The sequence below is a fragment of the Notothenia rossii genome, assembly GCF_949606895.1.
Source record: "Notothenia rossii genome assembly, chromosome: 2".
Classification (NCBI taxonomy): Eukaryota; Metazoa; Chordata; class Actinopteri; order Perciformes; family Nototheniidae; genus Notothenia; species Notothenia rossii.
In genome coordinates this window covers 63,935,010-63,957,197 of record NC_136904.1, presented here as the reverse complement: position 1 = coordinate 63,957,197, position 22,188 = coordinate 63,935,010, and the positions used below count along the sequence as shown (strand labels likewise).

Here is a 22,188-nt window from a genome sequence, read left to right as displayed (position 1 = left end):
TTTGAATTGTAGTATCATTATAGAGCAAGCCAGGAAGAAAGATAGGTCGTTCTGGCTCGGGAAACACTTCGAAATGTGGAGAAGTTGTGAACAAAAAGACAATTATCAGTAATATAAAACCAGTTCAATATTTTAAGGAATAGATAGCCCAGTGGGTAGAGCCGGCGGCCCGAATGCGGCGATGTCCTCCGCTGGTTCAAAGCCTGGAATGGATGTACTTTTAATCATTGCTTTTCAACTTTAATAACTGATAAAAGGCCCTCTCCTCCCAAAAAAAATTCCAGCACTCTCTAGTCTATTCTCAATAACCCAATACACACAATTATCAATCTTTAATTGCAAATAGAACATGATATTCAGTCTTAGTGTGTGTGTGCATCAAATATTTTTCAAGGCAAAGATACGTTAAACCCACAGCCTTGCACTTCGCCAGGAGAGGTCGCTGTAACTGAAGCTTCGAGAAATTAACCTATTTCCGACACAATTGTCCAAGTGGTTTGATGCTTCATTCAAAGCTTCATTTTGCCATCACTACAGGTGGGTTCTAGCTCCTGTGTGTTATCTGAAATTGCCATACTAACTTTTTTTTCTTCTTGTATTTTGTTCGTTTTGTTGTTGTGTTTCTTCTTGTTCTTCATTTGTTGTTTAAGGGCGGCTGGCAAACAGCTTTTAGGCGCAATACCACCCCCTGGATTATATATAGTGTAGTGGATACTGCCCTGAATGACAGACTTTTTTCCCACTCGTAAAAAAGGCGTATTCGTCGTGTGACTGCGTGTGCCGAACCGTGACGTCCGAACCGTGACGGTACGGGACCAATACGGATACCGTCAAATCCCTATTCTGCAGCAATGGAGAGTCAGGACTCAGAGAGAAACAAGGAGAGTTGGAGCTTTGATGTCAAACACGGATCTTTAATATAAGCATCGGCCGGAGAAATTCACATCACAAGTGACAGAGCAGCCAGAGATGACGATAATAAAACTGAGAATAACATCACATGATTCCATTATCACATTCGTTACGGGAGATAACAGACTTAGGGTTCGTCGTAAATGTCAACAGGCAGAAAGGTTCAATATCTAAAGTAAAGACAGAATGAATCCCTAACATAAAGAGTAAGTCCACTAGTTTAATTTTTAAAGATGCTTTTTGTTAAAAGCAGCGAAAGCTGTTGTCACTACAAATGTAGCGGAAAAGAATGACATGAATTGCCTTTTAATTATAGTGGATTAGAAGTAGGTTTAACCTTTAGATTGGATAATGTTCCTGGAGTCATTGCAGTTTCACAAATGAGCTGTTCAAACTGATGCTGGTGTGTTTCCGAGAGAAGGAGGGGTTGTTCCTCAGATTCATCACAACAACATTATTTATATTTCAAGATTGAAAATATTTAATGTCATATAGGTATAGCAATGCAAGGTTAAGCAATGCATACAAAAATATATAAGGCTTTACTTTGATAAAGAAAGTTTAACCATATGGTTAGATATAAGACCTTTCTAAAAAAGGACTAGAAAAGAGTCTGGAAATGATTTATGTTCACTCATTCAAGTTCTGTTCATCTTTAAATAGCTGCCTACCAACTTTGTGACATTTTTAATACAAAATAATATTTGACTCTTTATTACAAGTATGAAGTGCTGACAAAATTCCTCAACCACATTGTTGGACTACAAAGAGCTTTTACTTAAAAGTTATGCGAGCATTTACGATATAGAGGATTTATGTTTAAAAATTTGAATTATACATACTTATATTTGTCATAGCAAAGGATCCAAACCTGGGTCGCTCTCCTACGATATAAAATATTCTTCTGCAAAACCCATTTTTCTTTCATTTGTAAAATTTGCATTAATACACATCTGCAAAAGCAAATAAAGCCGTGTTTTCACATCATCTGTCCACAAAGTAAAGTCTGAGCGGTTGGTCCGGTACCAGAACAGTGCGGTTGATGCATTTCAACTCTCCCATCGTTGGGTCTGGCTTGATTTCAAAGTGCCTGATTACCTGGAGGAAAAAGAAAAATATGAAGTTCAGACTAAATAAGGCCATGGGGAAAACACAAATAAAAAACTAACTGTTTCTCTTTCAAATGTGGTAATAGGAACCTTATTTCACCCCAAAAGACGCTGTTCATGTCTTCTTTCAAAGCACTGTTTCTCTGTTGTTTGATGGCATGGAGCTCTATATCCAATCATGTGTAATCTGTAGATGTTGTAAAGCGATTTCCTGCTAGTCACTTACCCGAAATAGAACCATATACATCTCTAGCTCAGCAATCCTCCGACCCACACAGCCCCTCACTCCGAAGCCAAAAGGGATGGAGGCAAAGGGGTGGGGCCTCACACGTCCGTCACGGAGCCATCTCTCCGGTTTAAATGTGAACGGCTCTGGGAATGTCTCCTCGTCATGGCTGATGGCATAGTGGTGAAGCGTGAAAGCGGTCTGGAGAGACAACAGTCAAGAAATACAACAATGAAACTCTGAACAAGTACTCAAAAAGTACAAGTAGTTTAATAATGGTTAAAAATACAAAGCAGACCTACTTTCTTTGGAAATGTATATCCACCAATAGCAACACTCTTCTCTACAATGATCCTTGCATTCACAGGAACTACAGGGTACATCCTGCAGATCAAGAATAAATCAGGTCATTTGGTTTAGGCTTGTTCTTGTTGCATGTAGGAAAAGTAAGAATGTACAAAGATACAAGGCTGATGGCCTTTCTGGAAATTGATCTTGGAATCCATCAACATTGGTGTGACAGGGATGAGTCCCACGGAGCAACGGCTCATATTTCTGGGATTCTGGTGTGGCCCGCAGATAACAGGGTTAAGAATGCATTTCCTCAAATGGCTAATTGAGCCTGGCTACAAGGTTGGGAATCCACATTGAACCCCGAGTGGTAATTCCCAACTTTGTAGCATAATTATACATGTTTACAGGATGGGAAAAGGGTTGTTGGTGTCTATAGCTAATATAGTCTTATATAAGTAGTTACTGTTCTACTGCATTACCCGGACCTGCCTCATCCCCGCAAACAGCGAGGGTGAGGCAAAGGCTTTAAACAGCTCTTCATATACCCAAGGGGGACATCCGTGAGACTGTGCATATTTTATACAGTCTATAACTTGAGACTTGAGAATGGACTTGCAGATAAGAAACACCTATTTTAAAGTCGCCGGTTTACACTGTATTTACGGTTAATTGGGTTATCTACAAAAAGCTAAATCCTTGTCAGATTGCCGATGGGTTCTAAGATTTCATTTTGTCTGACACGTTCAACATCTTTTGCTCTTCACACGGATGGTTTATCAGGCACACTAAAACAGGATTGGTTACTTGCTCTACAAAAAGACTACAAGGAAAGCATGTCACGTCCAATGCTAACATCCTGTCCTGTTACCAGCAGAATTTGTTTTCATAGGCAGATATGTGTTTCTATGAACCTTCAGCCATCATAAAACCAAAACCAGTCTCACCTCAGTGCCTCCCTGATAACAGCCTTTAAATATGGCATCCGAGCGACCTCAGCAGCGGAGGGGATCCGCTTTGCTGGCAACATTGTGGACACTTCTTCATAAAGTCTGTCCTGGGTATGAGGGTTCCTGGACAGCAGGTAAAAGCTCCATGTGAGGGTATTGGAGGTCTTAAGAATAAAGAAGGAAAGGCATTTAATAAACGTGCATAAAGATGCACACCTGTAAAAAAGGTGTACTAACATTACAAACATTTTGAATTTGAGTGGAAGCCCAGCTTAGCTTCTGATATTTGACATGTTTCTAATATTCAGAATGTCATCTTTGTGTCATGATTTACCGTGTCCATCCCAGCTAAAAGGAGCTCAGTGATGCTGCCATACACGTCTTTGGTGCTCATCTGAGTGTTTGACAGGAGGTATGTTAGGTATTCCCCTTCCACTTCCTGGTTGTTCTCCACACGCTGCTGGATAACCTCCATCTTTTTGTCAATCAACTCTTTACCTAAAATAAGTGCAGAGTTTCATGTATTATTGTTGTCCATGTAAGCTCTAACAACTAAAAGCTCCGGCTATCCGTTTAGCTTCAGCTGAGGTATTTGAGAAAGATGTTTGGTTTATCTTTAGCCTGATTCTTATCCAGAGGACATGCAAAGAAAATGTTAACATGCATTTACATTGAATTATATTACATTACTACTACTTCCCATGTATCTTCAATAAAAAGTGGGCGCAGATTTAGTGAAAGCTGCCAGGTAATGTTATTTTATTTTATTTTTTTAGTATTGATTTACATCATTGGATTTGTCCAAAAAGCCTTGCATAGCCTTGCACCACATTAACCCTGATAGAAACACATTAACTGCTTATATAGTCTGGGTGTTTGGTGTTCAGCGAGTCAACAGTATGTAAAGCTGCTAACACTTTTTAGTTATAGTTTTTAATAGTTACGACAAAATGGTAAAAAGATGTTTGTAGATTTGGAGAACAGGAAGGTTAACTTCCTAACTAATGTAGCAGGTTTACAATATTATGTTAACTTTTTACAATTGCATTAGCCTTCAATGATTATACTACATTCATTTGAGGAGATAATCCTGCTGAGTCTCATTTTCTTTATTCCAAAATCCAATGGAAAAATCCTATTGGATCAAGGGAATCCTTGTGATGCTTACTTCCGGGTCATCCTACAAAAATACGCTATCACTGCACCACTCTATAGGAGGATTAACAAGCGCCCAAGATTTAAATAAACATGCACCCTTAACTTGACTTAGTAAACCACTTTAGTTTAGCATTAACTTCCATGTTCTCTACATACCCTCAGGTGAGAATTGGTAGAGCTTATTGGATTTAAGATCAACAGTCTGTAAAGCTGCTAACACTTTTTAGTTATAGTTCAATAGAGAACTGAAACGGAACTTGAAGTTAACTATATACATAAAATAAAATAAAATGAGCACAAAAAGCAAAGCATGAGCACATTCTGTACTTTGCTTTTGTAAAGATCGTCCTAAGTTGTTCCCTTAGGACATTCTTTTTGACTCAATGGATTGAAAGAGATACACTTAAGCCTTGTCCATATGTAAACAGATATCTTTACAAACAGAGTATTCCCTCTGTGTTCTCAAATGAAACATTGTCCACACAAGTAATGTGATTTCATAGTCAGACTTTGCCTGTAAAAGTGCTTTGCACACATGTTGTTCTGTCAGGAGATGGACTTGTTATAATAGAGAAAGTAGTTATAATAGCAGCACTACAAGTACATGTTGTCCATAACAAAGACAGTCAAACCAGCTGTCACTTTTTCTGCGACTCACCAAAGCAGAAGATGCCCTCCCAACCTTCGATGTAGCGCCTCCAGTAGGGCAGCAGACTGCGGCTCCACTTGGGCATCAGAAACGCAGCCATGTTGTAGGAGAACATCTGGCCTATGGAGTGGATGAAGTCTTGAGTCCCTGCAGGGATTTCCTTTTCCAGACACCCAAGCCTTGTCTCAAACAGTATGGAGGCGATACCTGAGTGGCAAAGGTTATGATTCAGGATAAGAAAAACCTTTCTGCAGACTTGACTTCCTTTGGATTAGTCAAACTCAACTGGTTGGAATGTAACAAAAAAGCAGCCAAAATGTAAACCTATTAATTCAATTTTAATGGCTTAAATATATAATCTTGAACACACAACAAAAGGCATTGTTTCACGAATAGCCAGGTTACAAAATATGGTATGCAGATAATAGCCGATTGCTATTCAGGCAATGCGGTCCAGCTCTTTTGCACACGTGTTTTACCTGCATGCAACTAAATCCTGCTCAAGTGACTAATGGCGCATTTCCACTGCAGCGGGTAGCCCCGTTTAAGCGTCCTTAATCTTCCTCAATCGGCCAGGCCAGTTTTTGGTAGCCTTTCCATATAGCGTAGCACCGGCTAGCGGGTACTTTTTCCCTCTTTTTCCGGCCCCATAAAATCGTGGTTCTATCAGGCCAGGGCCAGGGCTGAACTAGTGACGTCAACACTCTCGACTGCTGATTGGTCAGAGAGAATCGTCACAAGATCGCGCGCAAGATCATCCCTAGCGTCGCATATATATCTAGAAGCAAGCTTGCAGCATTTTTGTACACTGCATTTTTTTAAATGGAGGAGCTACAAAAATTGCAACGTTAAAGAAAAGCACACCGTGGTCGACCGAGGAGGTGACGACGTTCCTACATCTCATTGGGGATGATCAAATCCAGCGGGAGCTCGACGGAACAACTCGAAATGTGAAGAAAAAAAAAACGGATCGCCCCGCCTACACTGCGTTGCTACCCCAGGTCCTAAACTGTGATGGAAATGCGCCAGGGCCTCGGACGGCCAGCGAGGCAGCCCGAGGCCTGAGCGAGGACACTTAGGTACGCTTAAATGGGGCTACCCCGCTGCAGTGGAAATGTGCCATAACTGACTATGAAGGGGAACTAGAACACTTTCAAAACCAAATGTTTGCCCCATTGTCGTCAGATTCTGTATTCATAAATGCAGACATCTGTCTCCATGTGGACAAATGACCTGCTAAAATGACAAGTTACTATGGTCCCTCTCCCATTTTTAACAGTAGGGGGATAGTAGGATAATCATTTGTAAGCCTTCATTGGGTTCCTTTTTTTGGCGGGAGGGTCCAAGTCCAAAGGCAGAAGCAACAGGAAGCCTTTGGAATGCTAACAATACTCTAAAGATATTCCAAGTGTCCTGATGTGTCATATGTTTTGGTCCAGCATTTACCCTTACTTTACAATCCAGCCCCCCCCTGACCTGGTGGAGCTTAACATGGCTGAAAAGATCTTAATTTTCAACTATAGGCTAGATCAGTGTTATGGTGATTAGCTTTTTTTCCTAGTCACGACAAAATGATAAAAGAAAATTTGAATATTTGGAGAACAGGAAGGTTCACTTCCTGTTAACTATGAAATTATGAGGAGCATTTACTTTGAAATGTTCAAAACTGAATAGGGTCAGGTTGACCCCTAGGATAAAAGAGTGATGCAGCAATGACTCCTAAACACGGAAAAGTATTTTAGAACTTCCAGACTCCCTTGTCTTGTGGTCTTTTGAAAAAGCTTTTGGTTAGATTCCCGAAATAAGGTATTTGGCTAATTCAAGATCTTTCATGTTTTATGACTTCGACATAAAATATGTCAGTAAATAACCCACTGGGGAACGCCTGAGGCTTTAATGCGTCTTCAAATCAGCGGCTGCTAACAAGTTGATAAAAGAGACAACTAAATGTCAACAAGCCAAATATTAGCCACCTTTAGCCTAGCTTGGTGACATAAAGTCCAGCAAACGCAATGCAGCATGTTTATAGCATTATATTAACTTTTTACTTCAGTCAATTTCATTACCCTTAAACAATTATACAATTGTTGGTAATTTGAGGAGATAATCCTGCTTATTTTCTTTATTCCAAATTCCAATGGAAAAAACCCATTGGCTTTTTGTCAAGGGAGCCCTTGTTATGCTATCTTCCGGGTCATCCTACACAAATCTGTCATCACTGCACCACCCTAAAGGAGGATTGCTAAATTAAATAAACATGCACCCTTACAGTAAATGTATTAAGTGAACAGCTTTAGCTTAGCATTAACTACCAAGTTCCCTACATACCCTCTAGTGAGAATCGATAGAGCTCATTGGCCATGTCAGGCACCAAGTCTTCTTCGGGGCTGCACTGACGGAGGTAGGAGAGCCTCTTGATGAAGTCTGTAACCACGTCATTGATATCATCCCCATACTGTGCGGATTCCTTCGGATGCAGCATGCGTTTGTTCAGTATCACCCTCAGGTTGTACCACCTCTCCCCCTCCCTAGGGACACAAATACAGTCACCAGGACTCAATCGCTTTGATTAATATTGCTTACATTTATCAAGTCATACTATATCTGGTGAAAAATTAATGGTTTTCATTCAGATTGCAGAATTAACTGATATTTCATAGGGACCAAATTAAAAACAATGCTTCCAAATCCAAGGCAATATTCTAAGCTAAAGGTGCAAAAAAATAATATGACAAAGCCTGTCTTGCTGCATTCAAATTGAATTTGGTGGGAGCAAAATAATAATTATAATAACAATACATTGTATTTGTTAAGCGGAGTGGTACAAATAAAAAATAAAAAAGTTGAATACAAAATCGAACTAGTAAAACAACACTTGGCACAAGGTCACAACATTAAAAAGAACAGTGTGTATTTGGTGTGTGAAATCAGACCTTTACACACAATCAGGTCAATCAAAAAGTGGACTCAACAAAGGACCTTAACAATCTTAATGGTCAACGAATGGTGGAGATTTAAACATCAAACTTCCAATACTAGCTGGTCACAATCACCCATTCTCTTTTATATGACAAGACTTTGCCCTGGAAACCTCTTAAGCAAGTTTCTCAAGTCTTAACAATGTATCGTTTGCACATGGTCCAGTGGCCGTCAGGACATGTGAATGAAGCATTGCAACAGTTTTTAAGAGTCTTACTCTGTGAAAGGCCCATAGCCGTATCCCCTCATATCCCGATATTCCTTCCACGCAGACAGGTCTCCTCGGGTGGGGAACCTCTCATCATTCCTCAGCACTTCCTCCAACAGCTGTGGAGTGTTCACTGACACGCTCTTCTTTCCCTCTCTGTATATGGGCCCATATCGCTGCTTGTTATAGATCTGATGGTGGGCAAAGTGATGCGAAAAAGATGAGTGAACAGAGAAACCTGTGTGTAACCTGATTTGATTTGATAAGCAGAGGTAATCCTTTAGGAGCTAAGGAGAAACGAATAAAAGTCAGCGCTGAGCCTCAATCATCAATGTTACAAACAACAGAAAAAAAGGCCAGAAATCTCATGGACTCTGAGCTGAATTTCAATAGTCTCATTAAGACAAATACTTACGTCTGCATACTACCACCTGAAGGATATACTGTATCTAGGAGTAAAGGACTAATGTCAAAGCAGGATTTGGAGTCTGGATCTTCAGTAGACTCGACGACTACTGTAATGGTGTCTTTACAGGTCTCACTAAAAAATCTATCAGACAGCTGCAGCTGATTCAGAACGCCGCTGCTCGAGTCCTTACTAACACTAAGAAAGTGGATCACATCACTCCAGTTCTGAGGTCTTTACACTGGCTTCCTGTGTGTCAAAGAATTGATCTCAAAATACTGCTGCTGGTTTATAAAGCACTGAATGGTTTAGGCCCAAAAATATATTTCTGATCTCCTGCTACATTATGAACCATCCAGATCTCTCAGGTCTTCTGCTTCTGTTTCTGCTTTCAGAACGAGTCAGAACTAAACATGGAGAAACAGGGTTCAATAAAGGTCCATCTTCTTCATCTTCTTCTTCTTCAGTTATTATGCTCCAAACATCTAGAACAAACTCCCAGTAAACTTCAGGTCTGCTGCAACTGTTTTCAATCAATGCTGAAGACTTTTCTTCTTGCTGTTGCTTTCGCCTGCTCTTTGCTTTTTCATTTTTGTAAAGGACTTTGAATTACCTTATGTTGAAAGGTGCTATATAAATAAACTAAGCAATCTCCTGAGAAAAGGAAAATAAATAGATGGTTCCATAAAAGCCAAAATGTTAAAATATCCCATTGATCCAATGCACTGTGTCTCGTAAAAACAGAAAGTGTTCCTGCAGACAATCCTCAGTGAGTCAGCTGAGACCGGCTGTTATCTGGAGGGGACTATGGAAACAAAAGTCTGACATGTTCTATAATGCATTCTTGCTGGAGGTGAATGCACTCAAACAGGTCAACCAAAGTGAGAGCCAATCAGGGATTTCTGGAATGCATGCAGGGAAAAATTATCTGGCATTACTGCCCTGCTGTCAACCCTAACCCTAATGTGTGTCGTCCAGATATCATGCAGTGCACTGCAGCCTACCTGTAGCTCATGCAAACGGTTGTAGAAGCCCTGAAACACCATCCTGTAGATCAGCTCCAAGAAGCTAATATTAGGCAGGTCCTCCACAGTCCGAGGCTTGTCCTGGAAAGCAGAGAGGGCCCCAGGGGCAGGAGAGGAGCTTCCCACCCCCCTGGAGCACAATCTGCCCACAGAGTTAGGGTATGACAGCAACAAGCGTCCATTCCTCTGCACCAGAGCCCGGCACAGCCATGCAGCCATGATGAGAGCAGAATGGAAAACACAAGGCTCCTGTTACATCCCAGAGGACTGCTCAGCAAGGAGGGGCCAGGTCCCTCACAAGGTTTAACTCTTACAGCACCAAGGGGCCATACAGAATCCCATACATCTGTAGTGCAATATTTCAAGCCTTTTCTTTGGCAATATCTTGTTTAATATAACCTTGTGCTTCCAATAAATCAATGGTTGGGAAAAGTGCTTTGTAAAAAAAGTGGTATTTCTGTGGCACATATCCAGGAAAGCACAGACTTTGTAGGATCTGGTGTATAGCTTCTTCCTGTTACAGTAACAATTAATGCGGAGGACTGATTTAAAAAAAACGTTTGCTGCTGAAAAGTTGCAATTTCTGTTAGTTAGACCAGTTAATGTATTAGAGGGAACATATTATGCAAATGTTCAGGTTCATATCAGTATTTAGTGTCTCTACTGTGACACTTCTCCATGCTTTAATATTCAAAAAGCTCTTTATTTTTCTCATACTGTGCTCTTTTCACCCTCTGTCTGAAACCAGAGCCAAGTCTGCTCTGATTGGTTAGCTGGCCGGATCTGTTATGACTATGTTACAGAAGTAAACACAGGAGCATAATGGAGGCGTTTCAGGCCATCCTGTATAACCAAGTTACATTTTTGCCCATTTACATGCACAAAAACCGATATAACAGACTACAGGAAATGGAAAACCCCCAAAACACAATAGGGCCTTTTTAATGTGTATGTGGTAAAGGCAGTTGAAGTGAAGGCATTAAAGTCATTTCACTGTGAAATGATTTGTGTAAGATGAAAGCAGTTGAAATATAATTTAAAGGAAGAGCGATGAAAGTAATTGAAATGTAATAATTGAAGGAAAAGAGATTAGGATAGTTGAAGAGTTATTTAAATGCAAGAGATGAAAGCTGTTGAAATGAGCCCCGAGTTGAACCGAATCTAGGCAAGACGTTATCTTGGACTCTGAGGAACCGGGATGGACATGTTTCACCATTTGCTTTTTTATAGATTAGACATTTATTTAATTAATCTGGAAAATAATCAGCTGATGAATCAATAATTAAAATAATTGTTAGCTTCAGCCCGTTTAATAAAAAATGACATGACCGTCAAGTTTGTTAAAGTTGTATATCATAAACAGAGAATATAAGCAGTTATGTTATTCATGTTCACTGATTAGCTGCCGTCACATGTTGTGTAATAAAGACCTGCCAATGAATGGGACTTGCTTGTGTCATGTGGACTACGAACTGTGCCTTTAAACCATGCGTGCCGACATACTGAGTCATGGTCTGCTGCTTACAAGATGAGGAGAAATTAAGCAACATTTTTTCAAGATTAAGAAATTCTTTAAACCTTACTTCCTGTTGAGCTCTAGGGAAAGTCTGTGCCATTCATGTGATGGAATGCAGTGAAAGATATAATGGATTCGTTATAAATCACATACAATTACTAAATTCTATATATTAGATAGAAGTGTAAAAACAGTGTTTTTCACATTTCTCTTTATTCCGTAATCACTCTCCAAACACTGTGCGGTCCTCTGTCATTATTTCATCTGGGCAACATTGTCTATAGATCCTGCGGGGTCCATTTTGTGCAGCAGGAAGTGTCCCTGCACCTGAGCGGCGCTGATCTCAGAGTGCACAGCCAGCGCCTGCGCTGCAAAGCGGTCCGCTTCAGAGGCAGGCTCCTCCGGGTAGAACCTCCAGAACATCTGAGTGAGCTGCCCGTGGGTGCAGTTCCCGATGTACTGCTTCAGATCCACACGGCCGGGCCGGATCAGCGCCGGGTCCAACCTGCAGAGAATGGCAGTGAACGTCATAGAAAATACTGGGTCAAACTCACCAGGGATGTCAAATAACGTATTCTTAGGTAGCGACATCGAAGTTGTACAGTCCATTTTGAAAATAAATAATGTTGCTGGGTAGTTGTTATTGTATATATGACTTCAAACCAGTTTAAATATTTTAAAGCTGCTTTTGTATATATTTTAGCCACAAGAGGGTAGCATATGAAAGCTAGAAGCACATTCTTTAACCTTGTAAAGCTGTAGTGTCTATGTGTTAGCAAACTGTTGTTTATACACCCAGTCAAGGGGGCAGGAAGCGGGGGGGCCAGGGGGCTATTGGACCCCCCACTTTACAGCCCTGCCCCACATTTTCGCAGCAGCGGATGCCGCGGAACACTGTACACATCCCGTTTCAATAATTCCCCTCTACTCTAACAAGAACGCCATCTGATCTAGCTGTATATATTTTGTTATATTCAATCTCATTAGCTACAGGCATTTGTTAAGCTTGTAAAGGGAAGATGACAGCTCTCACTCGCCACTCTGCTCTTCCACAGCGCCGCTCCACCTCCCTCCGCTGAAATTATGAATGTAAGGCGTGTAGTAATCATGGATAACACGGCAGATCCCGTTACAGTTTGTTTTCATCTGATTTCAAATAAACAAAGTCTTGGCTTTCAGAATATTAAACTTGTTTCGGCAAATTCAGATGATAAATACAGGTTTGAAGCTTGTAACGGCATAATTACAAGCGGAGAACTGAGTAACTTAACGTCACAGCAGGCATAACAACAGCCGGTGTTTCTCGTGAGTGTTTTCCCCGGGAAACAAACAATACACACAAATGCAAAAATACACAAACATGTATACACACACAATCGCGAGCTCCCCCCAGACCAGTAATCCAAACGAAAATATTTTTGATAATTTGCTCCGCTAATAATCAATCAGATCGATCGATGGATTCCAGAGAAGAGGAAACTTTAAAGGCCTTTTTCATCAAAATGACGACTCGGTGAAAGTCATTATATAATGTGACATATTTTGCTTAATATTTGGAGTACAAAAACAATCCTGATATCATTAGACAGCTAGGAATCTCCTCTTTCCAGCAGTCTATACAACTCAAAATGTGTCTTCGGGTCAATGCAACTGATTTCGATGGAGCAGGTCACTTTGCATTAGGTAAAATAAAGCAGGCAGACATAACAGGAAGAATATGCACATTGTAATCCAATCAAATAGGACATTGTCACACCATTCAAATGTATCCATGTAAATTACAACCAATAAAAAAGCTTAGATTTGTTTATTTGTTACGTTGTTCTGTGTGTGTCAGCCGTTAACCTAGATAGATATACTTGCAAACATGTCAGAAGAACCAGCGCATAAGAAAACAAAATACTGTCAAACTAAACTGAAATTCAACAACTTGAATGTCACATCCCTGACATCCACAACTCTGGAGCCTGGCCCTTCAACCATAGAACCATCACAGCCAGATGAACCCCAGAGCAGCAGCTCTGCGGCCGCAGAGCCTGTCAAAACCGCCGCCGCCGGCAACGTTGAACCGAAACAGGCTGGTTCCGATTGCATGCATGGAGGTTTGTTGTCGGGAAATTGTGACGGGCAAATAAAGCTTATTTGGGCAAAGAGAAAGGTACTTCAATGCAGAATGGTACAAAAACAGAGTGGTTAATTATTTGCAAAAAACACTAAACGAGCCTTCTGTGGAATCAGATTTGCTGCTGTCAAACGGCTTGTAACTTTCTCCAAATGTGGAGATGACAGCTTTGTAAATACCGAGTTAATAACTGGAACTTTTCACAGAGCCTACTTCAGTCAAACACCAGTCAACATTCAGCTTGTCAAACAAGAGCGTAGCAGGAAAAAAGGAAAGATGGAATGATGGAGCAACTGAGCTGTCATATGTGTGGGCTGGACCTGTATAGTTTAATTTACAGGAAGGGAGTGAGCAGAGGGTAGGGTCCATTCTTGATCTGTTTTCTGTGACTATCTTCCTTCCCATGCTGAACACCCTCTCAGACTTTCATTTGCTCGCGCTACTAAAGAGACACGTTACCATGGAAACCAAACAATGGTGTAGCTGTATTGAAGTCCGAGTGGAAACAGTAAAATTTGGTGCGTTATGTTAGAACGAAACAGGTCGTGACTCACAAATCAGATTTAGTCAGAAACCGGGAGAAATGCGGAATAAATATGACCCCGGGAGGAAAACGGGAGTCTCGATCCCGTGAAAATCGGGAGGGTTGGCAAGTAGGCCTATGTCATATACACACGCACTTTTTGACCCCCCCCCACTTCTGAAATGAATCCGGCGCTGCTGCATCCAGTAGACACAGAGTGACTTAAGCATTCACACACAAGTCACATCGTTCACCTTACAAAAACACATTTAATGGAGCAGCTTTCCGTTTGTTTTCTTTTAGATCAATTCATAGAAATGTCAAACACTTCCTAGTTTTTTTTCTTAATACATGTTCTACTTATTTTTTAAATAGTATTTCCAATTTGGTTTTAGTTTTTTTTAGTATTTACAAGTTCTGACAATTGGTAGATCTGACCTTGGAGTCGTTTTGTAACGGTTAATGACCAAATAGCTGCTGAACAGTTGTTGCTTAGGGGGTCTTTGTGGACGTCAAAATCATGGGTTCATTTGCATTAAAGATGAACACGAAAAGCAGAAGTTATTTTCTCTGCTATTTGATTTTAGGGCTGTCAAAGAATCACCCAAGCTCCAACGAAGACAAATTATTTGGAGTAGGATAGCAGCAGAGATAATATGCCCTGTGTACTAGCTGCAGCCCTCTGTGATAGCGGCATAGTCGATGCTTCAGCTAAATGTCGGGAAAATAATCGGAGTACATGCCAATAATTAAAAAGAAAATCATGTTTTAATAAAGTAAAAACCCGTTTGATTTCACTCACCGGTTTGTCATTATTTCTTTAGCACAAAACCACATGTACATGTTTTATTTACTAGTAAATATTAGTATTTTGAACTTGTGATTAATCATGGTTAAAGACGCAATTACATTTTGTAATCAATCGATGGCACTCATTTTGATCAAAGTGATAGAGATGTTGTCCTGGTTGTTGTTTTTTGGCTTGGACACCAACCCTTGTTTTTCCCAGGTATAGTGTTAACACATGTTAATCCAACAGTACCTGTCAATGAAGTTGGTGGTCATAAAAACGATTCTGGCCTCAGAGGAAGCCACTCCGTCCAGAGAGTTGAGCAGGCCACTGAAGGTCAGTCTGCCCATCCCCTGGTAGGCCAGAGGGTCTGCAGGAGAGGAGAGGAAAGGGATTCCAAAATATGAAACACAAAGACAGTCTGTCAACCTCAGCTTTTCAATTTGCCGTCAGTCGGTAGTTATTTAAACCTCTTTATACTATAGTGTCTTGCATAATTTTACAATACATATCTTCAGTGGCTGATTTACTAAATTTGTTTTTCCACAGCAGATATCTCCAATTCAGTACTCACACACTTTCCAGTCTAATTACTATGTTTATTCAGAAACCTTTTATAGAGGGCTTTGTTCATATATCGTTCATAGCCTGATATATATCACATTATATTCCTAGAAACATGGCAAATATGTATTTTCTGATTCTGAGTTGTTAAGATAATTCCCTCTATTATGCTCTTCTTTATGTTACCCTTGTTTCCTACTAACAAACAGACACCTGCTTACTCTCAGTGGGCAGCAAGTCTCGGCTGACGAAGGCTGCGTCGACGTCCTCCAGCAGGATGATGCTCTGCTGGGGGGCCACGCTCAGCAGGTGGTTCAGCCGGTCGTCTGACAGGCTGCGGTCGCTCAGACTCATCAGACAGATGCTGTAGCCCAGCTCTCCAGCCAGCGCCGTGCTGCAATGTGGAGGGCGGAAAGGTGGAGGGAAGAATTGAAGTACTCAACACAGCCTTCAAAGTCACAGACTCTAAGCAGGAAGGGTGGGAATCCAAAGCACACTCACATAAAGCTGCTCTTCCCACACCCTGGGGGGCCGTACAGCAGATATCCTCTTCTGTAGGGGATACCTGCAAACATTTATTATAGAAGCATGATCTTACAGAACACAGTAAAGGTGAATTCAAAAACATGTAAAGTTAGAAAGAACATATATAAGATACATTCACTTTTGAATGTTGTGACAATATATTCATAACTTTCATGTGATAAACAACAGAGCTTTACAAAAATCCTGCATTGACACAAAAATGAAAAAACTCAAAACTAAAATGCTCCTTCTGTTTAATAAATGTTTTTTTCTATTTAAAAACGTAGTATATTTGTTGCAATAGATGCAAAACATGAGTATTTAGGATGAAAAATAATTTCTACAAACTAGGAAAAAATATTGTCCACAGACATACTTAATTAAATTAATCATCTTTTTATATAATTCATTCACCTTCTCAGTTGATGCATTGAAGTGCATATAGGAAACTGTACTTGCGTAACATCTTAAATGTTGTTAAAGAGCAACTTGCAGGTTTTTATTTTTACTACATTTATGCTTAACCTTACCTGAAAATTACAATTAAAAATGTTAATGCAGGATTTGATATGTTTTACAAGACATAAGGGCAGGAATTCAGAGGAAAAGGAGCCGTTTTGAGCTCTGCTACTAAAAACTGCTTTTTTTTAAAGTCATACGTCAAACACCTCATATTGCGTCACATGGGGGAGTTAACTTTCTCGGACTCGTTCTCTGCCCAATCCGCGGTAGTAGTTTGTAGTTGGTTTGAGTGGTTGTGATTTAGTGAGCTGGTATTTTTTCGGTAATTTTACATTGCATTTCACCATTTGTAATCATGGTGAGCTTGTGTTTGTGCAGGTTGCACAAACTCCAGCCTGTCAGGGCATCGAGTCCACAGTTTCCCTCACGGGAAAAGAACCGGAGCTAAGCGTTCGTTCCTGGGTGTGTTGTGCATCCACCTCCCTGCAGCACATACTCAGTCTCCACAGCTTTATCAAGAAACCGTATTACATCTCTCTCCCCCCCTTCGCTGCTCTCTCTTTCCCCCCTTCGCTGCTCTCTCTCCCTTCCGGTACACGGCACCGTAAGACGTAGTGTATAGTTGCATTAGGTAACGCTGTGGTGGCTGTACTGCTCCAGCCGTCTCCTCTGTGTTTGTTTGTTTCCCCCTGTCTTTGTTGTTTGTGTGTGCGTGGTGGCTGTCACTCCTGGCTCCCGGCTCAAACTCCACTCACCTGCTGCAATCAGCTGTGCACCCTCCCCGACTACACACCTGCTTTCAATCAAGCCATTTACAACGGCATATCAACGGAGGCTCCACAACCTTTCTCCGCCAGATCGTCAAGTATCAGCCGTATCTCGCGTCTCCCCTCCGGTCAGCACCGTAGTGTGGAGTTGCATTAGGTAACGCGAGATACGGCTGATACTTGCGCATTAGTTTTTGTTATGGATCAGTATCAACAGTCCTGCCAGTAACGTTACTATATTATCAATACTACTTTAGTTATAGCCTGATATATGATTGCTAACTTTACAATGTTGTGATGTGACGTTAGCTAACATTCTGTAGCTAACGCCGGTCACTCAACAAGACAGATGCTCAGTTCTCCACTGGTTCTCCACACACCAAAGCTCCATTTCTCTCCGATGGCCGTTATTTTTTCTAATCCTTGGCTGCTCCTGGTCTCTTGGACACCTAGCAGGCTCATAATTATAATCATATGCATTCGAATATATATTTTCAACCTCTTCTGTGTCAAAACTAGCATTGTGATCCATGTTTATTCATACGTTAGACCGGCCGCTCTCCCCCTTGTTTTCCCCATGTTTCCCCCATGTTACGTCACACGTGGGAGGTCACGTGCGTTGGCTTTTTTATGCGGAAGAGAAAATGTCTTACTAAAACGACGCCAGATGTCACTGTAGTGTATATTTCTGTATATTTTTCGGAAAATCTAGTGTATTCATCATATTCCTACACATTTATTCACTGGTGTCTCTAACCTGCAAGTTGCTCTTTAATGTCAGTGAATGCCCGGACAAGAAGGACTTTATAGACACAACAATGAAAGAAACCATGAATTATATAACCACGCAACAGAAAGATGAATCACTTAAACACTGGTTCCTTATGCGCTGAGTGAATGTCCCACCTCTGTCTGTGTACCACTTGGGGTTTCCGATGAACTCCTTCACATCGTCTACGATCCGTTCGGCCACGGCCTCCTGCAGCACCACAGAGCTGAGGGGTCGGCGACGCCGCGGAAACCCAAATGGCCTCCACTCGGCGCCCATGGCTGTGTACATCACTGTCCGTCCCTCTTCCTGCTTCATGGCCAATTCCCTCGCTGCAAAACATGATAGACAACCAGTGGCGTTTTTATATGTACAAAAGTGGTGGGGCACAAACAACTTAGATGTGTATATATAAGCTTCTGGTGCTTTTTTAAACATGTACACAAATAACTGTCGGCTATCCATGGTTCCGATAGAGAGATGGGGGTGGGTATAAGGAAAACACAGACACTCATCACCGAGGTCACAATATCAATCGATCCAGCAGAGCAATAGCCTATAGGCTAAACACAGAAGATCAACAAAAGATATGACATCAAATGAACTCACCAAAGCTGAAGTAGATGGTCAACTTCATTCATTTTCTTTCCGTTTTACTGATTTTAATCGCTATACGCTGCTCTCTCTCGTCTCCTCTTCACATCTACACTTTTCGCGGCACACATACTTATAGCCAATCAGCTCTGAACTATGAGATTATGTTTTGGTGGGGTTGCCAGCACTATGCCCCACTGGTGATTATTTTTTTGCCGCACACATTGAATAAAGAAAGACTCTGACCATGCGCAGTGTAGTTTTTACAGCACCCATTCATTTCTACAGCAGAGAGGGGCTTGCCCCTCATCGCTCAACACGGCTCGATATGCACACTGTGGACACTAATTAGAAGAACACAGAATAAAACAGCAATGTACAGACGAATCAGATGACTAAAGATGATCTTAAAATATATTATAGCATGTATTGTTTTTGCATGTTTTTGGAATGATTATTTTCATTACTTTCTGCTGACACAAGGGGGGGCTGTGCACCTGCCCCTAATGACGAGTCGCCACTGTAGACAACTGCACTGAATCACCTCAAAATGTTAAAGAGACGCAACACAAACCTAGACCCTTTCTCATTTCATCAAATACCCCTCCTCGACTCCTCGGTAGTGACCCGGAAATTAATTTCAGCGCGCCATGTTGAAGGACATCTCATTTCACTAAATGCACTTCGAGGACCGAGGATCGAGAGTCGAGGAGGCTCTCCGGAGGAGCTATAACCGAGGATACACTGATGGGTCCTCCACGGCTCCTTCGTGGATGCATTTCCGGGAACAGAGATGTTTCAAAGAGTCGTGACGCACGGCCGGACTTATCTCAGCCAATGACAGCTCTGCATGCATCCCCTGGATATTATTTTATTAACTGCTTTCATCGCGACGCAATGTTTACAGTGAGAACAGCTGTGAGGTCCGTGCAGAAAGCAGAGCAGTGTGTATAATATATATCACTCAGTATAACAGGCCTACTCTCTTATTTGCTTTAGTTTAGTAGATATCTACAAAGAAAGAGTCGGTATTTTTCTAAAACCATTTAGTGCTTCACATAATAAAATACACAACGGCTATAGCCTGTTTTAGGAGCTGTAGGTGCGTGTGTATGGTAAAGTGTGTGGGTGTGTGTGGTACAGTGTGTAGGTGTGTGTGGTACAGTGTGTAGGTGTGTGTGGTACAGTGTGTAGGTGTGTGTTGTACAGTGAAAAGACGCCGCGGACGGACAGGTCTCAGTTGGTTTGGTGTCCTCTGCTTACTTTTAATACTTGTAAATAAAACTTTTGACCCGTCATTTATTTTCCTTATTGTAGCGACCACAGAGGGGGGGGGGGATATATCCAGTCTCTGATAGTGTTACATTATTATGAGAGTGTTCTGTTTGATTCTGAAATTGTATATATTTATATAAATATATACATATGTGTGTGTGTGTGTGTGTGTGTGTGTGTGTGTGTGTGTGTGTGTGTGTGTGTGTGTGTGTGTGTGTGTGTGTGTGTGTGTGTGTGTGTGTGTGTGTGTGTGTGTGTCCGCATCTGTAGCCTGTTATTGTCTCATTACACTGTGAATGAATTAAAAGTAAATATATAAGTCGTCATGAACACATCTGTCCATCAGACAGAGTGCTGCTGTGCCTCCTGTCATCATTAATGGACGTCTATTTAAAGTGACCGCTCAGAGGAGAGGAGTTCTCATTTCTCTAATCGCCTGCTGCTTCCCCTCCTCTCTCCTCGGTTCCCCTCCTCGGCTCCTCCGCTCGCATCTCCTGTGGGCGGGACTAAGTATCGAGGATAGGAGACGAGGAGGGGAGTTAGAGAAATGAGAAAGGGCCCTAGTATTCTGCATCTCTGTTATATGCACACACTGCAGAGCTACGTACACCTTTACCTTCTTGTAGGATGTTAAAGAAGATTTGTCTGTCCCTGCCTAAAGCAGTGAAGGTTACAGACTCCCACGGGGTGCCGGTGTGCAGATCCACCATCTGCTTCTCCCTGGTCCTCTCCACCCTGATCCACTTCCTGCCGTACCTGCAGAAGACAACACCTGACAGTGTTAGAAGATGTAATGTTGACAGAGAGAAGCCATAGAAACGGAATTAAAGCTGTACAAATGGTTATCAGTTTAAGTATATTGGTATCATGCTGAAGTTATGGAAGCCCTGATAGGAAAGTGAGAAAAAAAACACTGGTGAAACACTTTTCTACTGTAAGTCTGATTTCAATTATTTTCTCTCCTGTATTTATGATCAAAAAAAGGTTTTGTTAGTTTCTTTTTTTCTTATAACTTCCTTAATTGTTTTCATCCATGGAATAGGTTGAGAAAAGAAATTGCCACAAGACACTGAAATACACCGGAACCCTATTTTCTAACAGACTAAAAGCATTCATGTTTTCCATAATGGCAGAACATTTCAAAGTGAAAATAAAGACAAGAGAGTACTTTTATAAAACTTTCTAACACACAATAAACGATATGTGTTTTGTATCTTGTGTTTTAGCCTTATTTGAACATGGGGAAGTGTGCACTTCAGCCTCTAGTGGTCTGATTAGGTATTACATCAATAAACTAAAATGACACCTGCCCTACTTTTGTTTACCCATTCCACATGTTTATTTTAAAAGAAAGACAACAAATATAATTTAGAAAATAAATCCTGGTTAAAATAAATCCCCCCAACCTGTTTCACAGATTAAAAAAACTATTCAGATACTATTAGTGATTAACCTGGCAAACCCATTAGCCTGTTAATCATGATTTAATAAAGACGGGAGATAAAACGAATTAAAGAAAGTAATTACTAAATACATCACCAGGTGTTTCTCTAATTTGCCTTTCAGGCCTTCCATATAAAGTTGATTTAAAGCAGGTATATTAAGAGGACTCTTCTGACCAGATGATGTGGTTCCCGGGGCTCGGGTGGAAGTCAAACTGCGTGTGAACCCGTCCGCTCTCATGGGCCAGGTAGGAGGTCTCCACGCTCAGGTGTTGGGTGTGCTTGGCGTGTTTGGTGATCCAGCTCAACAGCCAGTGGTAGCTCTTATCCTTGCTGGGGACCTCCAGAGTGATCATGTAGTTCCTGCGGAAGAAGATCATCCCAACCTGGGCGCTTTTCCTGGCCACTGCCATGGCTGTCCCAATCCCCACCAGTCCGAACCCAGCCCCGAAGTAAGGGTTGTCCTTCAGGCCGTCCAGAAAGTCTGACAGGGGCATGATGCTGATGTCTGCACAGCCCCAGTGGAACCACACTCTATAGTAGTTTTAAAACCTTTTATAAGCACACACCTTCAGGCAAAGTGCAAACTCATCTGATCTGTGTGACAAACTCATTTGATGACAATCCAGAGACTACACTGATAGTATGATATACATCTGAGAGTAGCTGAAGACCTGATGCCCAACATGGAAATATTATAAAATAAATACCAATTGATGCAATTTTCTAATAATAAATTCGGTCATATATAAATAAATAATAAGCTAACATCTTACTGACTTGCCTTATTTGTCTTCATCTCATACTGCCGTTTTAAAGGCTATGGTTTCTAGGGTAAACAGCCAACTAAAATCCACATGCATAGCTACTTGAATGAATGCGACCTCTACTACACTTCCTGTGTTCGGCAAATATAGTTCCGACTG

At 41.2% G+C, this 22,188-nt stretch overlaps 3 protein-coding genes across 3 annotated transcripts in view; 1 reads left to right on the top strand and 2 right to left on the bottom strand.

Annotated features, from left to right (window-relative positions):
- The window catches only part of LOC307028815 (uncharacterized protein), a 226,970-nt gene that overhangs the window by 159,878 nt on the left and 44,904 nt on the right, over window positions 1-22,188 (top strand). The gene's annotated exons all lie outside the window — the stretch shown is intronic.
- On the bottom strand, window positions 894-10,132 carry LOC307029656 (sterol 26-hydroxylase, mitochondrial-like; the record flags this gene model as incomplete). Its single annotated transcript, XM_079665736.1, has 9 exons — window positions 894-2,010; window positions 2,248-2,448; window positions 2,550-2,631; window positions 3,486-3,652; window positions 3,823-3,986; window positions 5,305-5,502; window positions 7,624-7,823; window positions 8,492-8,673; window positions 9,893-10,132. 9 exons carry the CDS (start codon window positions 10,130-10,132, stop codon window positions 1,897-1,899), a joined length of 1,548 nt encoding a protein of 515 aa, XP_079521862.1. The 3' UTR covers window positions 894-1,896.
- bcs1l (BC1 (ubiquinol-cytochrome c reductase) synthesis-like) lies at window positions 10,822-22,141 on the bottom strand. Its single transcript, XM_079663902.1, has 7 exons — window positions 21,440-22,141; window positions 20,437-20,576; window positions 18,089-18,283; window positions 15,930-15,993; window positions 15,650-15,822; window positions 15,117-15,234; window positions 10,822-11,934 (listed from the first exon to the last, which is right to left on the bottom strand). Exons 1-7 carry the CDS (start codon window positions 21,757-21,759, stop codon window positions 11,685-11,687), a joined length of 1,260 nt encoding a protein of 419 aa, XP_079520028.1. The 5' UTR covers window positions 21,760-22,141; the 3' UTR covers window positions 10,822-11,684.